The following is a 26,569-nucleotide window of genomic DNA, read 5'->3' as shown; positions in this document are numbered from 1 at the left end:
TTTTCTTCCTACCTGGCTCCTTAGGGATGTGCCATCCTCAATGCTTCCTTTATTACCATTTCAGAAGCAAACCCTCCTCTATAATGCCAACATTCTTCCTTAGAAAACTCTCCATGCCTGGTGATCTTAAGATCCTTTTTTGTAACCAAGAAATCAGGAGTTAAGGGATGGTTTTGATTACTAAATCATTATATAGATATTCCTTTTTGCTTTCTGGAGTCAATAGAGGGAAATACCTGAAATCTCTGCACTATAATCCTATTGCCTTGATCTCTGATAATGATTGTATAGCCCTTATCTTCTGCCCCTGTAATTGTAGAAACCATGTGACCAACCTTCATTTGTACCCAGTTATCCAGTTTTTCAACTTTAGAGTCTTGTAGTCACTAAAGACAGCCTCCAATGTTTATTAATGAGGGGTCTTGGGTCAGCCCAGAACTAGCCCACCCCAAATCCAAAATTATCGTGATAACCAAGGCTGGATCTAACCAAAATGGGCCTGCCTGACATGTGCAGTAGCTTAGACTTTAACCTACGAGTCACCTATACCTCATTCCGCCATTTTCTTACATTCATTCTGTAAGTATGTAATCAGTCTGCACATGCTCAATAATTAGATCACCTCTAATTACATCATCTGGGCCACTGTGCTCCTTATCCTAAACCCTACTCATCTTTTTTTCTAGTAAAACTGTTAGAATTACTGTAGGTCAGGGAGACAGATTTGGGCTGATAGGCCATCTGCTCTCCTCTTGCACGCCTAGTAACAAACTCTTTCTCTCTTTGAAACCCCGGTGTCTCGGGAATTGGTTATTGAGCGTGTCGGGCAAAAGAATCCATGGTCTTTGTCTGGTAACAATTTTTTCATTAGGGAAGTGGCAGGTGCATGAAGGGCTTGGAGCAGGGATATCTCCAGGAAGGGTGAATCCTCCTTCCCCCAAGTTCCCCAGGGCACAGGGGTGAGATTCTGGAAGTTCCTGGAGGCAACAGTTCTCCATGCCACATCTGGGAAGAAAAGAGAAAGATTTAATTTGTTTCTCTGTCTGTCTAGTGAAATTGTCTCATTTTATTTTTGTAGGCAATAAAATGAAGTTTCTCCATAAGAAATAATTATCTGTTCGGCCTCAAGAGAAAACTTCATCCGTGAGCAACCACATGTGTTAAGAAAAGTTGCTGTTGGCCTTTCTGAAAGGTTTGGATCTTTGGTTGCCCCAGGTGCTGGGATAAAGTCCAGGATGGTTTCAGGTTCACCACTGGGGAGCCTTCTCCCCAGGACCCGGGACCCGAGAACAGGCCCGAAGGCCCCCCGCTTCTTCACAACAGCACTGGAAAGGGAACCTGAGACCAGGCGTGTCGCCGACATTTAAATAGGTTGTTTTGGTTGTTGGTTTTTTGGGTTTTTTTTTTTTTTTTCAATCTTAGAAATTAAAAAAAAGAAAAGTGTTTGGGTTTTCTTTTTCTTATGGCAGAGCTAAGAAAATCTACCTTGTCCTACTTCATCTTTCCCCATTCACCCTGCCTAGCAGCTCAGCTTTGGAGCCTTGAGAAAGGAGGAGACAAGAAGGAGCAAAGACCAGGGAATTAGAACAGAGGAGCTCCCCTAGGCAGAACTTGGGACAAAGGCAGGGTGTTAAGGGGAGAAGGAAGGAGGAAGGGCTGGAAAGTGGGGAGGCCTGCGGGTTTCAGAGTATGTGTCCTCTGCTGGAATAGAGCTGAAAAGAAGAACCAGGAGCATTAGAGAAATTTGGCTTCAGGATGAGCTGCTCTTCCTGCCAGTCAGTGATGCCACCTGGTGGCCAGGGCCATTTGTTGTCATGCCATGATGGACATCATGCCTTCTTGAGGGCCTTTCTTCTCTTAAAAGCCATGGAACTCTCAACTGCCAAAGCAGTCCATGATTTTAAGAAGTACGTACAAAAACAGGAAATCACCTCTTAAGGTCTGTTAATAAAATGTCCTTGGGATCCTCAAGCTTATGATACTGCCTAGAGCCCAGCTAATAGTACATAAGCTGCTATTCTGACCCCATTCCCATTTATACTGTATGTAATTCCCATCTCATCCAAGGGACCGTGATCAACATTAATGAAATAGTGTACGTGCAGGGTAAATGTCAGGGATTTTTGTTCTTGATGTTGTTAATAGCAAGGAGGATCAAACTTTGGGGCGGCTTCATTAGACTTGTGGGGCCATAAAAGCACCTTGCCTCCTCTGAACCAGGGAGGGAGCAGGAGAAGGCCGCATTCTGGGACCTTTCCTACAGGAAGAACAGCGGGGAAGCAGAAGAGCCCTGGGTGTGCAGTGCTAGCAGTTTCTCTTGGAAGCAGGTCTTGAGGTGCCACCTCAGCCAACCTGCTGCCTGCATATACCGCTAGTGGCTGCCACTGGTAATCCTGACAAAAACACATGAACAGAATGTGCTCTGACGTTGGCAGAGGTTCTTAACTGGAGTCATGGACTGCCCCACCACCACCAAATTGTACCCAAGATTTGGTGTGTCCATTCATTTTTCAAGGGAGAGGATCCATAATTTACATCAGATTCTCAAAGGGAATGGAGGGACCAAGCTATGCATAAAAAGTAACCTGGATAGATATATTTGGTTGGGGGCCAGGGGAGGGGGGGAACGTGAGTGAGAGTCTGAGTGTGGGGCTTCAGGAAGTTGTATTTAAACAAGCTTCTCAGATTAGTTAAATTTATTAACAATATTCTACAGATTTTTATATTGCCCAGAGATGATCACGTTTAATATTTTGAGATATACCTTCTTTCCTAACTTATTTCATATTATATTGTTTACTTATTACATCCAACTGAATAAATATCAACATTTCTAATGACTGTATAATATTGTATTTTATACATATACAAGACTTTTTTCACACATCCTCTACTCCTACACATACAGGATGTTTCCAGTTTTTAGTATCTTAAAGAGCATGAGCATTGAGGAAAGCATCTTTGTACAAGTATTTTAAACTTGCCATTTGTATTTAATTTTTTTATAGAAGTAAAAAATAGCCAGAAACGTGCGCAAATCATAAATATTCAGCCTGACAAATTTTCACCTCCTGAAATCAGCACCCAGATTTAAAAAAAAAAAAAAAAAAAGAAAAGGATCATCAGAACTGGGGAAACCTCTCCAGCCCCCTTTCTATACATTCATCCTGTCCTGTTCTGCATAGGTAGAAACCAAGCCAATTAAATTGTCTACAGCAGGCAAAGTGGCAGATTAGGGGTCAGGCCAGAACAAAAAAAATCAGTCCTGATGCCTGCCCACAACCTAAGGCAGATCCTTGCTAGATAATACTGTTTGGGTTCAGAAACCAAGGATGGTAAAATATGGGCATCCTGGATCACTCAACCATTGTGTCTTGCCTCATGCCAACTCCTCTGTCCAAGAACCAAGACCCATAATAATTCCAATGTAAAAGTCTACTTTCTTCATGAAGAATATGTGTTTACAAGCATATTTCACTATTGTTTTGCAATTCACTGTAAACCTTATGGTCATGAAAAAAAATGTTACTGTAATACTATTGAGTAGGTTTTATTGTTGTGGATTGTTGGAGACACTGGTGAGCAAGAGAGTGGGAGCAAGGACAACTGGTATCTCTAAGCGAGAGGCCATAGACAGGTAGTTTAAGGGAGCTGACACTCAGTCACAGCTGCTGGGACTGAGGAAGAAGGAATTCTTAGAAATAATCACAAAAACTTCTTATCATTCAGACAATTAATACCAAACTGCCCATTATTGAGCATTTATTTTTGCCCATCATTCTGTTAAGTTGTTCACATGTGTTCTTTAATCACTAGAAGGGTAAGCTTCATGAAAGCAGGGACTGTGTGAATTCCTAGAGCTTAAAAACAGTGCTGAACAAATGGGCAATTCTCATGGCAATCCTTAGAGCCTTACTGTCCTTTTCCCCAGGCAGCTAGCCCGTTAGAGATGTGTGTTTACACCACAAAACCAATATAGTCTTTTACAAAGTGTGTTAGGCCTTTCTATTGACTGTACACAGCTATTCCTTCATCTAAGACGTTTTGTTGTCATTATCAAAGTACCAACCCAGGAGAATAAGAATCATAAGGTTGCTTGGTGAGTTTGAAGTCAGAGCCGAGGGGTCATGGACTCAGGAGGGACATTTCCCTGAGGAGGCATAGGGAAGCCTAACAAATGTTCTCTATCTGATGAGAGGACCCATTTCTCATGCCCACCAAACCCTTTGCCTCCTCCCTATGGGCCGTGCTGGATAACCCTGCCAACTTCTTGATCCTCGACTCCCCTCTTTCCTTTTCTTCCTTTCTTAAGACAGGTATCAATTTCCTTAGATATATCTGCTACCTTCCAGCCTTACCTCAGAGAGGACCCAGTTTCCTCAAGAGTGATTGACATCTCCTGCCTCAGATTCACTTGGGATACTTGTTTGAAATGCAGATTCCCAGGACCCACCACCTTGACCTATCTAGAACCCTTGATTGGCTGGGGTTTCCCAAATGGCTTCATCCAAACATTACCAGGATCCCATCTTGGGTGAGTCATTTCTTCAGGAGACTGATCTCATTCATCATGTGTGAATTCTCCCTTATATTTCACTGGCAGTAACAGTAGGGCCAAGTTTTGGAAATAAGTCTTTAACCCTACCCCCCCCCCCCCCCCCCACTCAGGGTCCTGAGTACAGCATTACCAAAGAGCTTGTAAAATTCTTTGAAGAATGAGAACATCAGTATAATGGGTGTAAGTTTCCAAGGCCCCACAGAAAGTCCACACTCAATTGGGTAGATCAAATCTGTTGAATTCGTTTTTATAAAGGTTCCATTATTCTAGATACCTTACATACACTTGAAAAGTAAGCCCAAGACAATGCATGGCAGAAGCCTGAGAAAATGAGTACTGTGGGAATGCATTTCAGAAACGAGCAAGATTGGCAAGAGCTGGAAGGGTCAGCTTAGACTTCATGGAGAGTTGATACGAGTTGATAAGAATTCTGAGCTGGATTTATATATATGGGAAGGGCTGAAATGGGCAGAGGAGAAATGGAAGAGTTCCAGCCTGAGCAAAGGTTAAGAAAAGGTAGGTGAAAGGGGCCATTTAACTGCTTGCACCTGGCAAAGCCAATTAACTTCACTGAGTTCCTTGTACAGTGACCACATCTTGCCCTCAGCCAGCACCTGGGTGTGGTTCGGCTGCCAACATGTAAACTTCTTTCTGTCTATAATTAACAGAGGCCTGGTGCCAGCTTACACAGCAGTGGGCCAGAGAGCAACTACCTCGCCTTTGATCAGAAGGTGTGAGAGGGCACCAACCTGGGCTCCTTACCTGTCCCCTCTTACTCTCCTCTGACTCTGTCTACACCCACCTCTACCACCACCTCCTGCCTCCTACCAGTCCATAACCATAGGAGTGCATATAATTGAGCCCTGCAGCCAAACATCACAAGAGATTGTCCTTCCTACAATAGAGCTAACTACTAACTTCCTTTGTAACCATGGGTGGAATGTGGACTGAGTTTTTTTTTCTGGCAGAGAACTCCAGATTCGTGAGGACCTACCCTTCCCCTTTTGCTAGGCCTATGGACAGGTGTGAAAGGACTCTGGGTAGTAGCAGAACTAGACAAGTCAGAAAGTGTCAGGTCAGGAGTCCAGCAGAGTGGCATGGGCTGGGCAGGAGTCACTAAGGCAAGGGCAGCAGGCTACCGTGCCCAGAAGCAGACAGAATCCAGAGTCACGGAAGCAGCAGGAGCTACCCCATCCAGTGTGTAAAGCTTAGCTCAGATCCTGGGCAGAGACTACTTTTCTCCCCTCCTTGCCTTGTTTTATCTGGCCTTTGGGAAGCTCTGGGCTGGTCCTGAGCAGCTAGCTCAACAGCACTACACCTAAGCCAGGGTCAACCATTCCAGGGTAACTCATATGTGATGGACCTCAGGCCCTCTTCTGGCAACGTGGGCTTCAGTGGCCCCCGCGTCCTTGCTTCTGGCCAGGCTGGTTGAGTTGGAAGTGTGGAAGGGAAGAGTAAGGTCAAAAGCTGCCCACATCTCGAGATGGGGGTGTTTTTGCCCTCTGGGAGAAAGTGGGGTAAGGGCTGTGCTACAAGCTGGGGTCATCTCCCTCCTACACTCCTTCTCCAAGTCAAAATATTCCTCTACAAAGAAAAGTAATAACAGTGCAATGCATTTATATTCTGATGCAGTTACATTCACCATGGTTGTACAGCGCTTCTTATATGTGGATGCCTATAGAATAAATGCCAGCTTCTCCCTCTATGCAATCCTATTTTCTCCCCTTCCATTCCACAGTTATTGATCCAAAGAGTGCTTCCTAATACCTCTACATGCTAAAATTATATTTGTTCCTCTTAAAACTGTTTTTTGACTATTCCAGGACTGGTTAAGGAAATTGTAAAGGAATTCTTTAACCCCTCCCTGAAAGGCAGAGGAATGAGAAATGGAGCCTTAGGGCAATACAGTGTACTGGTGTCCTTTATCCCTACTCAGCCACTGGCCCCAGCTGGAATCTTCTAAGAACTTGAAAGTTCAGCTCCCCACCCCTTTCAGTCCGTACCTTCAAGGAAGGAGGATTATCCCTCCACCACCTTCCCCACCCATCCCCAGAAGCAATCTGCCCTTCCTACCTCTGAAAAATGGCTGTGGTGATAATAGTTTGAGTTGCCCCTTCAGGCATTTCTGTTTCAACTGCTGAGTCTTTAGCTGCAGCACCAAAAGAATGCATTTCTGATGTGAGGACTGTGGTCAGACTGGTGGTTAGGGGGACATGGCATTTGAGAGGAGGTGTCCTGAATTTTTCCTGTCCTTTTGTCATCCCCCTCCTTGACTCTACCTAACAGCCAAACCCTCCAACATCTGAGGTGGCCACAACTTGTCCTGGACAACTTGCCATCCCTTCTCCCTCCTACTGATGGCCTTCAGGGGAACATTAAGGCTTCTTCACTTGAAGCTGTTTTCCAGAGGAACTAAATGTTCCCAAGCCCATACCTCTCCACTCCAGGTCCTCCCCCAGGCTGCCACCCACAATGGTGAAAAAGAGATATGAGCTTTGGGAAGTGATACAAATGCTCTGGAATTAGATAGTAGCAATGGTTGCACAACAAATTTGTGAAAATGCTAAAACCCATTGAATTGTATACTTTCAAAGGATGAACTTTATGGTAGATGAAGTGAATTATGTCACTTTGAAAAAAAAAAAAAAAGATGAGATCAGCCACTGAGGGACAAACAAGGGGATAAAGTTTGATGTTTAGGGGAGCTGGAGAAATTACAAGCGGCATCCACACCCCAACACCAGGAGAAAGTCCCCGGAGATGGGTGTTTGTGGGGCCGGTGGAGAGGGGGACTACTAATCCCCAATACCCTGTAGCTAATAAGTTAATTACCACAAAAGTAATGATATAGGACAAAGGTAGACAATTCTCTGCCCCATGCCTCAAGTGACCACTCCCGGAGACACAGGGGTTTCAAAGAGAGAAAGAGTTTATTGCTGAGTGTGACACAGAAGGTATGATGGTCTTTCAGCCCCAAAATCTGTCTCCCAGGTGTAGGGGGTTCAAGGTGTTTATGGATTCTAACAAAGGGAGATGAAGTAATTACAATTTCAATAGTTACCAAAGAGGAAGGAAGACAGAGTTATCATTTCAATAGCAAGTGTAAGCAGAAACAATTTACAAATGTAAAGGAGTGAAACTGGGACTGGAACCAGTTAATGGCTGATTCCTTCATTAGCACTAGGGCATTTGCCCTTACAAATCTCTAAAGTAAGAAAATGGCAAAGGCACAAGATAAAGGCTCTTACAATCATTCTCAGGAGTCAGGACAGCAGGATTACAGATTTACTCTAATATACCAGAAAGAAAAAAGATTTATATGGTCATAATTATTTGTTAAATCCTAATTCTTCAGTTACAGTAACTTACAGTTCATGCCTAATCATTAAAGACTAATTAGGAAAGCTTATTTTCATTGCAACAGATGACAGCTTCATCCCAAATGGCCTTTCCTGTGCTCTGTACATACAACTCCCGACAGCATCTTCCTAATGAATCCTCTTTCCCAAGAGACACATCAACTGCCCACATATGAACTTCAACGTTTCACTGATGTTGGCATTGTTTCCAGCCCAAGAAACTTGAAACAGCTCAGATCCTTCTGTCCCAGGCCAAACCCTCCTTCCATCCATAGACTCTCCACACACACCCCCTTCAACAGAACCCTCATCATCCCAACAGTGGGGTTACTGCCAGTCTCATAATGGGATACTGCCCCACAAAGGAGGCCAGAACCGCTTATCAGCCTGCTCCCTTCTTCGGAAAGAGGAATGAGAAAGCCTGCTTGTTTTTGTCCCACTTTTGCCCAGTGCAAACCCAGACAACCCATGTGTGTCTTGGGCAACGATGTTTGGGATGCTTTTGCACTGTAGTGGGAAGGGAGACCCAGGGCCCAAGATGAGAAGTCAGAGGCTCCCTATTGCCTTTGAAGACCTCTGCAGGGCTGAGGCTAGGGAGAACCAGGCTGCCTGGGGTGGGGGGCACATACCTGTTTTGTTTTGTTTTGTTTTGTTTTAAATAATGAAACAGTACTGATTTGTCTTTAGGCTGCTTCAAAGTATCCCTGAATCACAATGCTGTGGGGTGCTGGGAAACATGGTTATCTACATGGGAAAATAATGAAATTGATCCCCTACCTCAAACCATGCATACAAATTGATTCTAGGTATCTAAGGAAGTATATCAGCTGTGAAGGCACGTGGATTTGGAGACTGATTACCTGGGTCTGGGTCCTGGCTTCACTCACTAGGCATATGACCTTAAGCAAGCTACTTAACCTCTTTGCCTCAGTTTCCTCATCTATAAAGCTGGACTAATAATAAATAGGGCTTATGATTATTAAATTTGTTAGCATTTAAGTGTTTAGAACTTGGTGAGCACTGTTTGCTTGTTAAAACAAATCAAAATATAAAAAGCTACATCCAGAACTTTTACAAGACAATTTAGAATGTCTTTCTGACCTCATGGTAGGAAAGAGGTTCTTTAACAAGATATAACCAGGACAAACTACTTTAAAAAATGTGATAAATTTGAATAGTTAAAGTAAGAACTTCATTTCACCAAAAGACAATATTAAAAGAGTGAAAAGATAGTCACATGCTGTAGGAAGGTGTTTGTAACACATAATCAATGAAATATTATTATCTAGAATATATAAAGAGTTCCTAGGAATCAATAAGAAAAAGACAATCCCACAGGAAAAATGAGCAAAAGAAATGAACAGCTATTTCATAGAAAAGAAAGTGCAAATGGCCTATAAACAAACATATGAGAAGATTTTCAATGTAATTACTAATTGGGAAAATGCAAATTAAAACTACAATGGGTTACCATTTCAAACCTACCAGAGGAGTAAAACTTAATCTGATTTTTAAAAAATTTTTTAATTAATTTTTAAAAATATAACAACAAAAAAATTCTTAACATATGATCATTCTGTTCTACATATATAATCAGTAATTCACATAGTTACATATTCATCATCATGATCATTTCTTAGAAAATTTACATCAATTCAGAAAAAGAAATAAAAACATAACAGAAAAAAATTCATACATACCATACCCCTTACCCCTCCTTTTCATTGATCACTAGCATTTCAATCTACTGAATTTATTTTAACCTTTGTTCCCCTTATTATTTATTTTTATTGTTTGTTTTACTTGTCTGTTGATAAGGTAGATAAAAGGAGCATCAGACACAAGGTTTTCACAATCACACAGTCACATTGTGAAAGCTGTATCATTATACAATCATCTTTAAGAAACATGGCTACTGGAACACAGCTCTACATTTTCAATCAGTTCCCTCCAGCCTCTCCATTTCATCTTGACTAACAAGGTGATATCTTTTTAATGCATAAGAATAACCTCCAGGATAACCCCTCAACTCTGTTTGGAATCTCTCAGCCATTGACACTTTATTTTGTCTCATTTCACTCTTTCCCCCTTTTGGTCGAGAAGGTTTTCTCGATCCCTTGATGCTGAGTCTCAGTCTGAATTTTTTTAATTGAGATATAATTCACGTGCCATAAGATTCACCCTTTTAAACTATACAGTTTGGTGGGGTTTAATATATTTATTATTTAATATATTTTTAATAATATAATAGTTGCGCAACTATCACCACTATCTAATTCCAAAATATTTTCATCACCCCAAAAAGATCTCATCCCTTTTCCACTTAATGTGTGTTGCGGCTTTGGCCATGACCTAGAGTAGAGGACTATGAACTTGGGAACACTTAGTTCCTTTTTGAGTACACGTTTAAAGTATGAGGATGCAGAACAGGAGATGATAGGAGTAGAACCCCTTTGGAAAACTGACATAACCAGGTAAAGTTGAACACACACATACTCGATAACCAACAGTTGAACTTTTAAGTATATACCCAGCAAAATGTATACATTAGTGCACCAAAAGATATGCAAAGAAATATTCAGGACAGCTTTATTTAATAGCCCAAAACTGGAAGTAATGAAATATTCATTGTGTATAAATGTATAAGTATTATATATGTTATGTTTTTAAACGGTAGCCGACTGAAAAATCAGAGGAACTGAGTCTGAGTTTAAAAAAAGTTTATTGTCTCGGGGCGAGGTTCCCGAGTCCAGGTGCTCAGGGTGCGGGCAGGGGAAGTCGCGCCTCCCTGGGGGCGGTAGGGCTCGATATAGGCTAGCTAGTGGGGGTGCTGACAATGCCTACGGGGCCTCCTGTGGTAGGTTAGGAGTTTCTTGGGCTCTAGCGCCGGGGGCATAGCTACGGGCCTTGGCCGGGGGGCATAACTATGGGCCTTGCGCAGTGGGCATAGGTACGGGCTGTGTGCAGTGAGGGTCCTTTGTCAGGCCAGGTCCCGGTTGGCTGAGTTTGCACAGCTGTATGCCCGGATGTGCACTAGTTTTAGTTCAGGTGGGGGCCTTCCAGCCTGAGGCTACCGGGCCAGGCCTTACAATATACATATAATATAAAATGCATAAATAAGGTGTAGTAGAATCAATGCAATGCTATACTGTGCAACACTGAACATGAATGAATTATGGCTATATGTCTTAGTGTAGATCTAGCTCGCAAACATAATAGACTAAAGAAGAAAAAAACAGATGTAAGTATGATTCCATTTAGAAAAAATTTAAAAACAGGCAAACCTAACACTGTATTTTTTAGGAATCCATATACAGTAGAAAAAGATTAACACAAAATTGAGGAGAGTGGTTTACATGAGGTGGGGGAAGGATGTGGAACAGGAGGGGCCCACAGAGCAGGGTTTCTAGGATATGGTAATAATCTACTTCTCAATGTGGGTGATAGGTACAAGGGTGTGTTTAAACTGTGTTTAAAATGAAAGCTTTTATGTTTTCACACATATACACATACACGCACCCAAAAATGAAAGAAAAGAAAGCTTCATTATCCTGGTAAGACCTGCGTGTTATATGCCAACCCCAGCAGATTGGTATCTCACCAGCAAACTGATGAGGTGTTGGCCTCACCTGGGCCAGGTGATTTACTTCAGCCAGATCCTTACCTGTCCCCCCCCAGAGGCCATGGCCAAGGGGCAGTTTGGTACTAGAGAAAGAGTGAGGCACATAGCATTTTCACCCAGCTTTGCCTACAGATTACTGTGGAATGTGGGTATGTCTCCTCTTCTCCCCACCTAATGTTTCTGCTGTGAAACAAGAAGGGAAGAGAGGGGTCCTTTCTGACACCAGCCTTGCCCGATTCCATGAGCACCTGCAGCTACATGCAGGAAGTGTAGCCCTCGCAGTCTTATTGTAGCAGGCAGGCCTCCCCCTCTTTCTGATTTAGCTGTGCTCTCTGTGGAAAATCCCGAAACCCCCTCCCCTAGTCTTCAGGAACTGGTGAAAATGCACATAGGCAAGAGAAGATATTCCTGGGGTGGGGGCCCCTCAACAGTCTATAAGCCCTGGGCCATTCTCAACTTAAATCCGCCAGTTGTTTACCTTGTCTTTAACATATTGTACAGTCTATAAAAGCTAAGGTTGCCTTTTGTTGGGGCTCAGACTTTCGAGGTGACTAGGCTGGGCCCCGTGTGCACTAGCTAATAAATCACTTACTTGCTTGGCTGGGCCCCATGCGCAGGAGCTAATAAATCACTTGCTTCCCGAAACTGCGGTCCCTTAGTCTCAGCCTGCTCTAGTTTCGCCAAACGTTCCTGGAGGCCTGCGGCCTCAATCCTGGTTTTCACGCTACATTACAAGGCAGGATGCCAGGGCCTTCCATTGATGCTTCCATTGGGCAGATTGGGAGAGATGGAGGAGCTGGACTCCCTGAAAAGACAGGAGGTGCCTGAGGAAAGAGGAGACAAAGAATTCATTATTGACCACATGTCTTCAGGCAGCTAACCTTAAAGGGAGGGCATGCCTCAGCTTGTCTTAGCAGCTATTTATAGCTGGTACACCTCCTTATTTGGTAGGTGACTGCACCGCTGGTGCTATCTTCTCTCCATGTGGAAGTCTGCCTTCCTGATGAGGCTCTTGAAACAGCACTGTCTCATGCAGGGCTTTACACAGAATAGGCATTCCACCCTGGGCATTATCCCCAAAGCTTGTTAATCCAATCTTTTTTTCATACCCCATCCCATTATTTTATTGATTTATTAAACATAACAACATACAAACACAAACATTCTTACCATATGATTATTCCATTCTACATATATAATCAGTAATTCACAATATCATCACACAGTTGTACATTCATCATCATGATCATTTCTTAGAACATTTGCATCAATTCAGAAAAAGAAAACAGAAAAAAATTCATGCATACCATACCCCTGACCCCTCCCTTTCATTGATCACTAGCACTTCAATCTACTAAATTTATAATCCGATCATTTTAATGACTTTCTTCAGATCCTAAAAATAAAACACATATACTGTAGAAAATGTGGGAAATAAAATAAAAACACAAAAAGAACATGTCACATCCTTAATCCAGCAGCCAAAAAGATCCCCTATTAATATGTTGGTAAATTTCCATATAATCGTCCTCCTAGACATATCGTCTGTGTGTATGTGTGTGTGCTCCTCCAGTATTAATGGGAAGATCTGCCTCCCATTGCTTTTTTTTAAAACATTTTTATTGTGTAATATATATGTTAAAAAGCAGTACATTTCAAAGTACCTTTTATCAAGTAGTTATAGAACAAATTTCAGAGTGTGGTATGGGTTACAGTTCTACTATTTCAGGTATTTCCTTCTAGCTGCTGGGAGACACTGGAGACTTAAAAGAAATATCAATATAATGATTCAGTAGACATACTCATTTGGTAAATCCTAACTTCTCTATTATAACTCTTTCTTCTCCTTTGATCCATCCCCCATCTTTAGGGATATTTGGGCAATGACCATTCAAACTTCTTCCATGTTGAAAAGGGGTGTCGACATTATGGGGTCGAGAGATGCAACTGGTTGATGCTCTTGGAGAGACTGGTAACTCTGGGTTGCAGAGTTTGTCTGGCCTAAGAACCATCTGGAGGTTTTAGGTTTCTGAAAAATAAACTGAGCCAGTGAAATTTTTATAGAATCTCAGATAGGGCCCTGGGTATTCTTTAGGATTTATAGGAATACTGTTGACTGGGGCTTGGCACACCCTGGCAATTAACAATATCTGACTGAAGCTTGCATAAGAGTGACCTCCAGAATAGTCTCTCAACTCTGAAATCTCTCAGCCACTGATACCTTCTTTTGTTATATTTCTTTTCCCCCTTTTGGTCAGGTAGGCATTGTTGATCCCATGGTGCCAGGGCTAGTCTCATCCCTGCGAGTCATGTTCCACATTGCCAGGGAGACTCAATTACCCCTGGATGCCTAGAATATTTTTAAAAGATGTGACTCTGCTTTTTGAGATGTCACCCAGATTCTGCCCATGGTTAACTTCTTGTGTAGGCCACATGGCCTACATTTTAATCCCACTATCCCAAATATACCCACTAAATTTGGCTGTCACACCTACCTTGCCATGACACTTTATCAGAGAAGCGGGATCCTCATTTTATTTACCTTAGCATATTTTTAATCTTGGTTGAAATCATCTTGTACATAAGTCTTGTGTCCTTATTTTCTCATGGGCAGGCACCGGAATCGAACCCAGGTCTCAGGCATGGCAGGCGAGAACTCTGCCTGCTGAGCCACTGTGGCCCGCCTGGAAATGGTTTTTCATAATCACACCAGGGTTCATTTTGTATGTCTCCCATACATTATTTGTTTCCTATGTTGGGCATTTTGGCTTCTGGTTTTTCAATATTATAATTAATGCTGATGGGACACCTTTGTGAATAGGTCTGCATGTAGATGATCCAACCCAATTGACAGAGCTGACCTCCTGCCTCTTGACCTTCAACCCTGCAGGGGAGGGGAAGATGACCTGCCCCAGGAACCTCTGCCCCACCCCAAGCTCCTCAGACCAACTATGCTGAAGAGCTAGTGGAACCCACAATCCTTCAGGAGGGAAGAAACTATGGCATAGGGGGACCCTCTGTGACACACCACCTGCCTACTCTCACCAATCCAAGATAGTCGCTGACCACCAAAACTTTTACAAGCACCACCCTTTTCTTTCCTGTAACATATTTTTGGGCGCCATGGGTACCAATCTCTCCCTTCCCTACTCCTTCCTGTCTGTTCTCTGATCTTACACAAGAACATCTTGAGCTAACTTCTGTTTAGAGCTGTTTATTTTGGGGGCAAAGGGATGTTTAAATTACAAAGTATCAGCTTTCAAGGCTCATCCTCCTTAATCCTCCCCAAAACCAGACTCTCAGGCATTAATGTAACATCCAGACACTTTCCCATCAGACCCTCTCGGTCATGATACCCTCTGCCCTCTCCCAGCCTGAGTCCACCTTCTGGCTTGCTCACCTCACACTGGTCCCACCTTAAGCCAAGGTTCAAAGACCCCATCTTAGCCACACAGATACCCTTCAGCACAGGCTGTGGCCACTGAAGCAGCATTTAACTTCATAGATGCTGTGAATCCAGACACGATGCTCCACACCCCTCTACCTCCCGCCTCCCCTCCCCCTGCACACACAGACTCACAGAACCACTCCCTAAAACCATTGGTAATTGGGATTCCTTCAACATGCATTCCTTTCACATCTTCCATGGGCCAGATACTCTGGCAAATAATGGGGCACAAGATAAATGTGAGTCACTTCTCACCCTCATGGAACTTGCCGTCTAGTGGAGAAGAGGATTCCAAAATGGCATGGTGTGACCAATGACACATATGACCAAAAGTGCTGTGGAGCTCAGAGAGAGCCCCGAACCCAAGCAGGGTTAGGGCAGTACAGACAGCAAAGGTTCTAAGGTTGACATGGCATAGGCCAAGCACTGAGGGGACCATTTCATCATACCATACATTTTTAGATTCAAATGTAGTGTTGGAATCAGAATCTCCACTGCCAGATTATAATAAAATGGAATTGGCCAGCTATATATGTAAAGCCTGCAGACTTTCACTGTTTATGGGAAGATCTGGTAACAAAGAAAAGATTTTATGACAAATGGCATTTGTTTTGGTTGGTCCTGGGCCCACAAAATGATTGCCTCCTAAGATCTCTACTAAGATAAGTGGTCCCTAGACTGAAGGTTCCAAAGAGCAAAGGTAGCTGTGGTCAGAGAATGGGCCATGTGAGCAGTTATGGGGACTGAAAAGATCTGGTGTGCCTACTAGAGAGGGTAGCTAGGGTAAAACACACACACACACACACACACTAAACAGCTTTTTCGGTAGATGACGAATGGAAGAACTGGAGGTCATTGCAATACACGTGAATTTTTAAAAATTTTTATTGTGAAATATAACATATATGAAGAAAAATTATAGATTTCAGAGTACATTTTTAACAAGCAGTTATAGCATAAACTTCAAAGAATGGTATGGGTTACAGTTCCACTATTTCAGGTATTTCCTTCTGGCTGGTCTAATACATTGGAGACTGAAAAGAGTGTCAATATAGTGATTCAATAGTCATACTCATTTAGTAAGTCCTATCTTCTCTATTACAACTCCTCCTTGTCATTTGATCCCTCTCCCAATCTTCAGGGATATTTGGGCAGTGATCATTCTAACTTCATGTTGGAAAGGGTGCCAATATTATGGGGTAGAGAGATGCAACTGGTTGATGTTCTTGGAAAGACTGGTATCTCTGGGTTTCAGGGCTTATCTGGCATTGAAACAATCTGGAGGCTTTAGGCTTCTGAAAAATAAACTGAGTAAAACTATTATAGAGTCTCTGATAGGCCCCTGGGTATTCTTTACGGTTTTCAGGAATACTATTGTTTGGGGCTTGGCATACCATGGCAATTTGCAGTACCTAGTTGAAGTTTGCAGGAGAGTAACCTCCAGAATAACCTCTTGACTCGATTTGAAATCTCTTAGCCACTGAAACCTTATTTTGTTGCTTTTCTTCTCCCCCTTTTGGTCAAGAAGGCATTGTCATTCCCACAGTGCCAGGGCCAGTCTCATCCCTGGGAGCCAAGTCCCACATTGTCAGGGAGACTTACATCCCTGGGAGTTATGTCCCATGTAGGGGGAGGGTAATGAGTTTATTTGCAGAATTGGGCTTAGAAAGGGAGAGGCCACTTCTGAGCAACAATAGAATTTCCCTGGAAGTGACTCTTAGGCATAACTATAGGTAGGCTTAGCTTCCCTGTTACAGAAATGAGTCCCTAATACTTAAGAGAGTATCAGGAATTTCCCACATAGAAAAGTTTAATGGATCCATATGTACCAGACACTATTGTAGTTTGTCTACAACTAGACTGGTACAAAAAGAACTACTTTGCTAATACTTTTTTATTATTTGCCTAGCATACTGTGGAAGATACACATGGATTTTAAAGTCAGCAGCATTATGATATGACTTGGGGTAGAAGGACTGCAGGCCAGGTGACAGAGTCTCTGGGGCGTGATCACAACCTGTTTATTTGACTCAGCTTAACGAGGTTGATTTATTTTTCAGAACAGCTTGTGTGTAGAAACCTTGCCCCAGACTTGGAAACATCCCAGTTAGGAGGATAGAAGGGTAGATAATAATGACCGAGCTGGCAGCTTTAGGACCAGTGCTAACTTTCTTCCAGAGCTAGAATGTAATCTGACCTGCCAGTCTCCTGCCTGAAACCTTCCAGGGCTTCCCCATTGCCTGCAGGACCAGTCTAAGCCCTGGCCCGCACCAGCTGGCTGCAACCTGCCCCTTCCTGCCTAGGACTGTATGTTCCAACAGGGAATACAGAACTGCATCCAGCTTCCCTCCTACACCGGCCCGGTTCTCAGCATTGCACCTCTGCTTCTGCAGTCGTGGCTCGGGCACATACCACTAACTCCTACTCATTTAAAACTTAGTTCATTGGGTGCTTTCCATGCTACATTCACTCTCACTCAGGCCAAGTTAATGCTGCTTTTCTAAGTTCCCAGAGCACCCTACAGAGACCTCTGTCACTGCACATTCCCCAATAAAATGATCTGCTTTTGTATTGTTCCCTCTACTAGTTCTAAAGCTCCTTGAAGACAGGTCCATTTTTGTTTTTCTTTCATCTTTGTATTCCTCATTCATTCATTCATTTACTCACTAAATACAGATTAAATTGCAATGATGTACCAGACACTATTGTAGTTTGAACAGAGGCATGCCTTGGGAATTGGGACTTCTTGAAAGTCACTCATTCTACATATACTGAGACTAATTGGAGATAAAACAATGAGTAAATACAAAGATGGTTCCTTCCCTGAAGAGTTTATGGGGAAAAGAAAGACACTTGAATAATTACATGTAGACAAATGTATTGCTTCAACTATGAAAGGAATTATGAGGGACAGGTACCTGGGGTGTAAAAGTACATCAGAGCAGATAGGACTTAGTTAAGAATCAGAGAATGCTTCCCCAAGGAAGTGGCACTTGACTAGAGATCTAAAGATTGAAAAGAAAAGGAGGAAATGCATTCCAGAAAGAGTTTTCCCTTTGCATGTGCAAAACCTTGTGTTGTCTATTGGTTAGCAGTGCTTTGGGCTCAGAACTGACTGCCTATGGTTTTACCAATTGGGGCTTATTTTTTTCACACAAGAAATAATAGAGATGGTGGCCTCTGGCACTGGCTCAACTGCTCCACACTGTCAATAAGGAGTGGGCAAGGTGAAGGCTCCCTTGCAGGCTAAGGGGCAGCGCTGTGGCACTTCTCTGGGAGGGTGAGTTCTGAAGTTCCTGATCAAATCCCAGTCCTATTAGGATAGACAAATCAGATGTTATCTGCCCAATTCTCCAATCCAAGGGCATTATTTTCACCCATTACATGTGCATTTTTAGTTTTAATCATGAGATGTCATGAGATACATGCTAGAGAACTATCAAGTCCAGAGTGTCCTGCTGTAATCCTTCAAAACAAAGCCCTGTGAGCAAGTGAAGCCAGGACAAGAAGTGGCAAGGAAACTGGGTAGACACTCTGCACCTGTGATTATCCAAGGGTGACAAAAGATGCTGCATAGCCTGTGACCCTACTTACAACACCCCTTTAGGTAGCTACCTCAGCATGCCCACTACTTGAACATAGTCCCATGGGTTCCATAACTTCTGCATGGCTGGTAGAGTCACACCCAAATGGCACCCCAAAGCACGCTGAGATCTGAGGTTAGGGTGGGTATGTTATGGACAAAGGGGGTGGATTCTTTTCCCCAATGCACTCAAATGACAAGTTCCTGAGACACTGGGGTTTCAAAGAGAGAAAAAGTTTATTACTAGGCATGTAGCAGGAGAGCAAATTTGGCCCAAAATCTGTCTCCATAAACTGCAGTAATTCTGGCAGTTTTATTAGAGAAAAAGATGGGCAGGATTTAGGATAATGAGCACAGTGGTCCTAGATGATGTAATTAGAAGTGATCTAATTATTAAGCATGCACAGATTGAGTACATGCTTATTCACAGAACATAGGTAAGAAAATGGTGGCCTTAATATGAAGATAGACATGATTTTTAGTATCATAATGAGGTAGAGGTGACTTGTAGGTTAAAGTCTAAGCTACTGAGCATAGACATGATTTTTAGTATCATAATGAGGTAGAGGTGACTTTAGGTTAAAGTCTAAGCTACTGAGCATATCAGTTGGGCCCCTTTTGGTTAGGTCCAGTCTCAGTTATCAAGATAACTTTGGACTTGGGGTGAGTTAGATCTGGACTAATCCAAGACCCTTCATTAATAAATTAGAGGCTGTCTTTAGTGATTATAAGTCTCTAAAGCTGAAAAATTAGATAAATGGGTACAAATGAAAATTAGTCACAAGAGTTTTACAATCACAGGGGCAGAAGTTAAAGACTATACAATCATTAACAGAGATCAAGGCAGCTGGATTACAATTTAGAAATTTCAGGTATTTCCCAGTCTACTCCAGTATACCAGAAAGCAAAAAAGAATATCTATATCATAATTCAGTAATCAAAATTATCCTTTAAATCCTGAATTCTCAGTTACAGGTATGTATCTGTCCCTGTCACTTGCTATCCAGCTCCCCATCTCTAACCACTGTCAGCCTCTGTCACTGGGCTCTAGCCACACAGGCTTTCTTGCAGTTCCTGAATCTACCAAGCTTATTCCCTCTGCCCCTGTCCACTCTTCTCTTAGGTCTTTGTTCCTTCAAATCCTTTAAGTCTCTGTTCATATGCTATCCTGTTGGAGAGGTGCTCCCCAACCCAACCCTCTCTTATGAATGCATTCACGCATGTCACCTTGGCTCATTTAGGATGTGTACCAGGAAGACGTTGTTGTTTTTTTTTTTTCCCCAAATAGTTCTGTATACTAACCAAATAGAGGTAGTAGATTCTCAAATTCATTCATTTTATTTTATTTTTTTATTTTAGGTCATTCTTTATATTCAAATTCATTCTTAGCATCCACTTCTTAGTTGAGACTCAAAAACTCTTTCGAAATGGGTATTTTTCTATGGAGATTAGGCTGCCCTCCTTTCCTGGAAACCTTGGTTTTATTATGACAAAAGATACTTGGAATAGCATTTGTACAGAGAGCTGAAACACAACACAACACAAAAAAGAATATCTATATCATAATTCAGTAATCAAAATTATCCTTTAAATCCTGAATTCTCAGTTACAGGTATGTATCTGTCCCTGTCACTTGCTATCCAGCTCCCCATCTCTAACCACTGTCAGCCTCTGTCACTGGGCTCTAGCCACACAGGCTTTCTTGCAGTTCCTGAATCTACCAAGCTTATTCCCTCACCAGGCAACAGAGGCTATCAAACTGCAGTGCTACAATATAAGAATGTATATAGTTTCATTCAAACTTTTAAATCATACAAAATTTTGAGAAACAAAAGTTAAAAATTTTTCTAACTGTAAATTGTTGGTATTTTAAATGGTCACTATACGCCCTTTTCTAAAATGTAGTTTTTCTCCTCCTCATAGGTGGCCCTAGGCCATCCCTGTCCTTATGGAGATAGCAGGTGGACATTAGTTCACTCTCACAAGCCTGGGGAGAAAAGAGAAGATGGAATGGTTTTAGCATTTTTGCTCCTTTTTGCTCCTCCCTAAGAGAACACCATCAAGCAGCAAAAGTTATTTTATTAGTACAAAGGCATTTTAGCAACCCCTGTGGGGGAGGGAAGATTGAGATACCAGACACTTTATAGGGGAAGCGCTGTGTTTGCTCCAATTTGTTCTGATTTGTCAACCCTTCTTTTTGGGGGGTGAGGGTCTGCAGCTAGACTAAGGGCCTTACAATTCTAAATTTGCATTCAGTTCTGTATCCCTTGTTTGGTTTACCCATTCATGTGTTTACTCAACAAATATTTGTGGATCCCCTACTATGGAACAGGAACTGAGCTGAGGATAAATAGCACCAAAGCATTGTCTGTAGATTGGGGGAGGGAGGGTATTCTCAAAATGTTTTGATGTTAAAAAGGGGCCTGGCAAAGAAATATAGTTAGAATTCTTAAAATAAGATAATCATATTCTAAAGTTCATATGTAAAATTAAACACGCCGGAAAATTTCTGAAACAGAAACACAATGAAGCCCTAACAAAGATATTCTGTAGCTTCAATAATAATGGTGATACTGGCATTTAAATAAAGAGAACAAAACAGAAAGATCAGAAAAATACTCAATTGCAAGAATTTAATTGGTAATAAAGCATCTCAAATCAGTGGCAAAAAGATAAACTATTTAATAAATGGTACTGAAACAACTGGGTAACCATCAAGAAAAAAATCAAAGTTGTAGTCACAGTAACATACCTGGATAAATTACAATGATTTAAATGTAATAAATTAAACCATAAAGTTATTGGAAAAAGCTATGCACAAATACTTCAATAATCTCAGAGAGGGGAAACCTTTTATGACACAAAATCCAGAAACTATACAATTCAGTCGTATTTAAAAAAGGTCTGCGTAGCAAAGACAAAGCAAACAAACAAAAACACACAAGGAGAATCAAAAGATCAGCCAGAGCAAACTGAAACATATTTGTAGTTCATGACAAAGGAATAATTTCCCTAATTCCACTTGTAAAGTATAAAAATTGATAAGAAAATAACCACAATCCAATAGAAAAATGTACAAGGGATATGGCTAGAAAAGAAAATCAAATATCTCTTAGGCTTCTAAGATATAAGATTGGCAGATATTCAAAAGTTTGGTGGCATGTTGGATTGGGGTTATAAACAGTTGCAGTCATCCATTGCTGTAAATTGAAACACCTTCTATGAAGCATTATTCATTATGATAAAAGTTTGAAAAGAAGAAATCCATAATAGGGGAATGGTTATATGAATTATAGAACATCCACACAATGGAGAATTATGCAACTATGAAAAAGAATGAGGATTTCCTTTAGGTTCTAGTGTGGAAAGAGCTCCAAATTACATTGGCTGTTAGGTGGGTAGATGGAGAAGCAAGGTGTAAGCCACTACTTTTTATTCAAAATACAAAACAAAGAGTACGTATTTGTTTGAATATGCATAATATATCTCTGGAAAAACACACGTTAATAACAGCAGTTGCCTATGGAACGAGAAGCTAGAGGGATAGGAGATAGGGATAGGTGGAAGAATTTTCATTGTACACCCTTTTCTACTTTGTAGAATACGTGAGCCATGAGACTACATTCCTTATTTTAAAAATTTTAACAAGCCCCAAATACAGCATTTAATAAAAAGTAATACATAAAAACACTGGGGGGCAGTTACTTATACTAAGAAAGACAGAGAACCTCTGACCTATGTGAGAATATAAACTGTTTTTAGAGGGACTGAATAATTATTTAAACCCCTAGTTGGAAGGAAAATAATTCATGTATTAACATTGTATTTATCATGTAGACTAGAGTTTCCAGATTTAGGTTTTCAAAGCTCAGGCAATATAATACAAACTGGACTTGTTCCCAATACAATACTCGACAGTTTGCCAAGATTCCAGATTTATCTCTTATACTTTAACTCTGTGGCATTTAGCCTGGGAAAAGTGTCCAACAGGCAAATGCGATTGCTTGATTGTTTCGTGTTTGTAATCTTCCCTTTCAAATTAAAAGCTCTTTTCCTTTAGAGTAGGGCCTAGATTCTAGCACCAGCAGAGGAAGGAGCACTAGACTGGAAGCTAAAATGTCTCAGGTTCCAGGCTCTGCTCAGTCACTTGTTGGTCATGTGGTACTGGGGCTGCTTGACTATCATTTAATTTTTTCAACTTTAAAGGGACATAGTAATCTGTGCTCCTCCTACTTCAAAAGGCTATTGTGAGAGTCATAATAGATAATGTAGATAGGTGGAATTTCTTTAAAAATCCATCAAGTGTGATTCTAATGTAGAATTGCCCTATAAAATATAGGATGAGTAGTTATATTTGATTTTCAGATGAGTAGGTTTTTTTAGTATAATATCCCATACAATATTTGGGATATACTAAAAAACAAAACAAGAAAACCAAGTCTGTTCGTTATTTATCTAGGTAATTGGGCATCCTGTACTTTTATTTGCTAAATCTGGCAACCCTCTTCTAATGTAATATTGCAAAGACAACAAAAGCAAACACTTATCAAGCACAGTCCGGTGACTGTCCTTTAAGCTTTACATATATTATGTTTTATAAGGAAGATATTAAAAAAAATTTATTAATAAAACCAATCAACGTACAATATGAACATTATCTTTTTTATCACATAGTTGTATATCATCATCATAATCATTTCTTAGAACATTTGCATCAATTCAGAAAAAGAATAAAAAGACAACAGAAAAAAAATTCATACATACCATACCCCTTACCCCTCCCTTTCATTGATCACTAGCATTTCAATTTACTAAATTTATTTTGACATTTGTTCTCCCTATTATTTGTTTATTTTTAATTCACGTTTTACTCATCTGTCCAAAAGGCAGATAAAAGAAGCATCAGACACAAGGTTTTCACAATCACACAGTCACGTTGCGAAAGCTATATCATTATACAATCATCTTTAAGAAACATGACTCTACATTTTCAGGCAATTCCCTCCAGCCTCTCCGTTAAGCCTTAAGTAAAAAGGTGATATCTATTTATTGAGTAAGAATAACCTCCAGGATAACCTCTAGACTCCAAAATCTCTCAGCCATTGACTCGTAGGCCTAGCCTATCCTTTTAAGTAGGCTTAGCCTATCCTTTGCAGGGTTAAATTTTATATGAACAAACCTCAGGATTGGGGGCTCAGCCTATTGCTTTGGTTGTCCCCACTGTTTGTGAGAATATCAAGAATTCTCTACTTGTGGAAGTTGAATTTTCTCCCTTTGTCACCATTCCCCCAAGGGGACTTTGCAAATACTTTTAATTCACTGTTCAAATCTTAAGGGGTGATTTTGATTACTGAATCATATTCCTTTTTGCTTTCTGGGATATTGGGGTAGACAGAGGGGAATACCTGAAATCCCAAAATCAGCTGCCCTGATATCTGAAATGATTGTAAAAGCCCTTATCTTGTGCCTTTGTGACTGTAAGAGCTGTTAGTCCTTTCATCTGATCATTTTCTTGCAGGGGAAAGGCCCTAATGCTAATGAAGAATTTGAAGTCAGCCATTAACTAGCTTCAGCCCACGACATTTGTAAATCTTATCACCTAGACTCTACTATTGAAAGATAACTTGTCTCCCTTCCTTTAGGCTTATACCTTTAGTATTGATGAAATAGTTCTGCCTCCCCTCCTTTCAGTTTATATTCTCCTATTGAAATGATAATGAAGCACTGTCTCCTTTTCTGCTTTGAATTTGCTATTCGAAATGATCTCATCTCCATTGCTAAAATTCTTAAAAACCTTGAACCCTCTAAATTTAGGGAGACAGATTTCAGGCCGTTAGGGCATCTGGTCTCCTACTATGCACCTAGTAATAAAATCTCACTTTGAAACCCTGGGGTCTCAGGAATTGGTTATTGAGCATGTGGCAAAAGAATCCATGACCATTGTCCAGTAACACTTTCATCTTGATAGTCTTCCTTTCTTTCCTTTTCTTCTTCCTACCAAATGTTCCTAAACTGGCCTTGATCCCCAAGCAGTAGAGGCTGATAAGGCAAGTCTCCTTGGCTCCCATATGAGTCACCACCCCACCCCCCACCCCCGACCCCCAGCAGATAGGCACTCTTCTCTGGACTCTGGCATCTGAGAAGACATTAGTAATCTGAGGTTTTGGGGCCCTCATATCATACCAAATTAGGCAGTCAGCTAAACTGCCTATAATTAAGACCCTGTTGGCAGAGGATAAGGACAGTAGAGTCACTAATAAATATTTTTATATTTATCCTTTTGCTGAACTTTTTACCCAGCAATCTAAGCCAGAGATGGCTTTTTGTTTCGTTTATTTTGTTTCTTATAATTAATAAAACATTGTTCCTATTTGGCATGAATGGTGAGTCAAGATACAATATTGCCCAGCTCTTGTTAAAACATCAGAGAGTTCTCTCATTCATTACCCAAATATTATTGAGCACCTACTATTATTGCCAGATGGTTCCAGTCACTTGGGATATAACTGTGAACAAATCAGGCAAAGATCCATGCCCTCATCGAGCTACTATTCTAGCTAGGAGAGGCAGGCACTAAACAATAAACATAATATATAAGCAATTCCTATGGTAAGTTAGAAGATAAAGGCTAGGAAATAAAGAAAAGAAGAGGGAGCAGTGTAAAGGGTCTGGGAGTCGGGTAGGGAGGAGTGAGGAAACAGGCTGTGATGTTTTTAGAAGGCCCTTGTTAAGAATCGAGATTTGAATAAAAGTGACGGTGGGACTACTGTGTCTGGGTCAGCAGAGGCCAGACATCTGGAAAGGAGAGAGCAAGGAGAAAATAGAGATGAGGTCAGAGGAGTGGGGATATGGGAGAAACCAGATCATACAGAGTCTTGTAGACCTTACCCTGCTTGGAGGGCTTTGAGCAGCGGAAGAACATAATCTGTGTTCATTCTAAAAGCATCAGCTTGGCTGCCATGTTGAGTAGGAAGATCAAAATTTCAAGTCTCAGCATGGTCCGGCATGTGTGAACTTGGGGGCAGCCCTGAGTCCCCTCATCCCTCCACTCTTTAGTACCAGGTCTGGATTTAGTACAAGGTCAGGCACAAGGTCTTTTAAGGTATGTTGCTAAGACTCAGATCTTCTATGATCTCATATGATAGCATCAAGGACTCTGAACTGGGCACCAAGGCCTGCCAAGCCCGAGGACCCAGGGATTCCCATGCCTGCCCATGTAAAAAAAAAAAAAAAAAAAGAATTGTTTTAAGTGACTTCTTTTACATACAAAAAAAATTTAAGTGCCCCACCCCTTTTTAAACAAGTTATTACCTAATTGATAAAATCCAAAGGATAAAGACTACCAGGTACACATCTGTAGTCAAAGTTAAATTTTTTATGCAGCAGGGGAGACCATAGAGTAGAGGTATTGTATTGTGGGGCATCTTGGAATGGAAGAGTAGGGAGGGGTCTCTTCCAAGGTACAAGTGTGAACTTGCTGATTCTAAGGAGGGGCAAATGATAGAGGAGACTAGCTCTAAATTGGATACTGTCACGAAGAGGGGACAGTTTAGAAATTGGGTGCCTTAGCAATCTTTGTTCAGGAAAGGGACGGAGAAATGATGTATGGCTGGGAAAGTCATTAGTTAAAAAGTACAAATTATTCCAAAGAAGGGGATTAGTAGTCATTTTACAACTATTGTGGCCTTGGGAGAAACATTGTTTTCTGTTGGCTTTGCTACTTAATTTGTCCTTAATTGCGTCTGTAAGGTACATTGTGGTCCGATTATCAGCAGGACTGATTTTCTCAAGGCAGAAACTATAGAAATACAGAATTATTTAAGGGCTTATGAAAAACTGCTTACGGAAGATCATAATTTAATATGCAGCATCTGAATGGACAGTGGACATTAATGGGGAAATACATTTTAATTTTCATAGTTTTAGAAATTACTTTCAGAAGTTAAGATATTCCAGACACCTTTAGTTATTCTATAGTAAGCATTACCTGCAGTGTGAA

General features: G+C 41.3%; 1 protein-coding gene and 1 long non-coding RNA gene across 6 annotated transcripts in view; one reads left to right on the top strand and one right to left on the bottom strand.

Moving 5' to 3' along the window:
• DENND2A (DENN domain containing 2A) overlaps positions 1-4,267 on the top strand; it is a 153,010-nt gene extending 148,743 nt beyond the window's left edge. For 3 of the 5 annotated variants that reach the window (XM_077147673.1, XM_077147682.1, XM_077147689.1), the window contains exon 20: positions 1,079-2,858. In XM_077147673.1, the coding sequence (XP_077003788.1) occupies positions 1,079-1,110 (32 nt within the window). In that variant the 3' untranslated portion in view covers positions 1,111-2,858. Of the gene's footprint in view, positions 1-1,078 lie in introns of all 5 variants that reach the window. The other 2 variants (XM_077147700.1, XM_077147711.1) reach the window with 1 other exon arrangement.
• Positions 822-25,635, bottom strand: LOC143673366 (uncharacterized). Its single transcript, XR_013170340.1, has 3 exons — positions 25,459-25,635; positions 12,132-12,363; positions 822-1,005 (listed from the first exon to the last, which is right to left on the bottom strand). It is a non-coding gene; the product is annotated as an uncharacterized LOC143673366 (long non-coding RNA).
• Between the last annotated feature and the right edge of the window lie 934 nt (positions 25,636-26,569).

The sequence above is a fragment of the Tamandua tetradactyla genome, chromosome 1, assembly GCF_023851605.1.
Source record: "Tamandua tetradactyla isolate mTamTet1 chromosome 1, mTamTet1.pri, whole genome shotgun sequence".
In the NCBI taxonomy this organism is placed as follows: Eukaryota; Metazoa; Chordata; class Mammalia; order Pilosa; family Myrmecophagidae; genus Tamandua; species Tamandua tetradactyla.
Note: the sequence above shows the minus strand (reverse complement) of the source record. Positions and strands in the feature narration are given on the sequence as shown.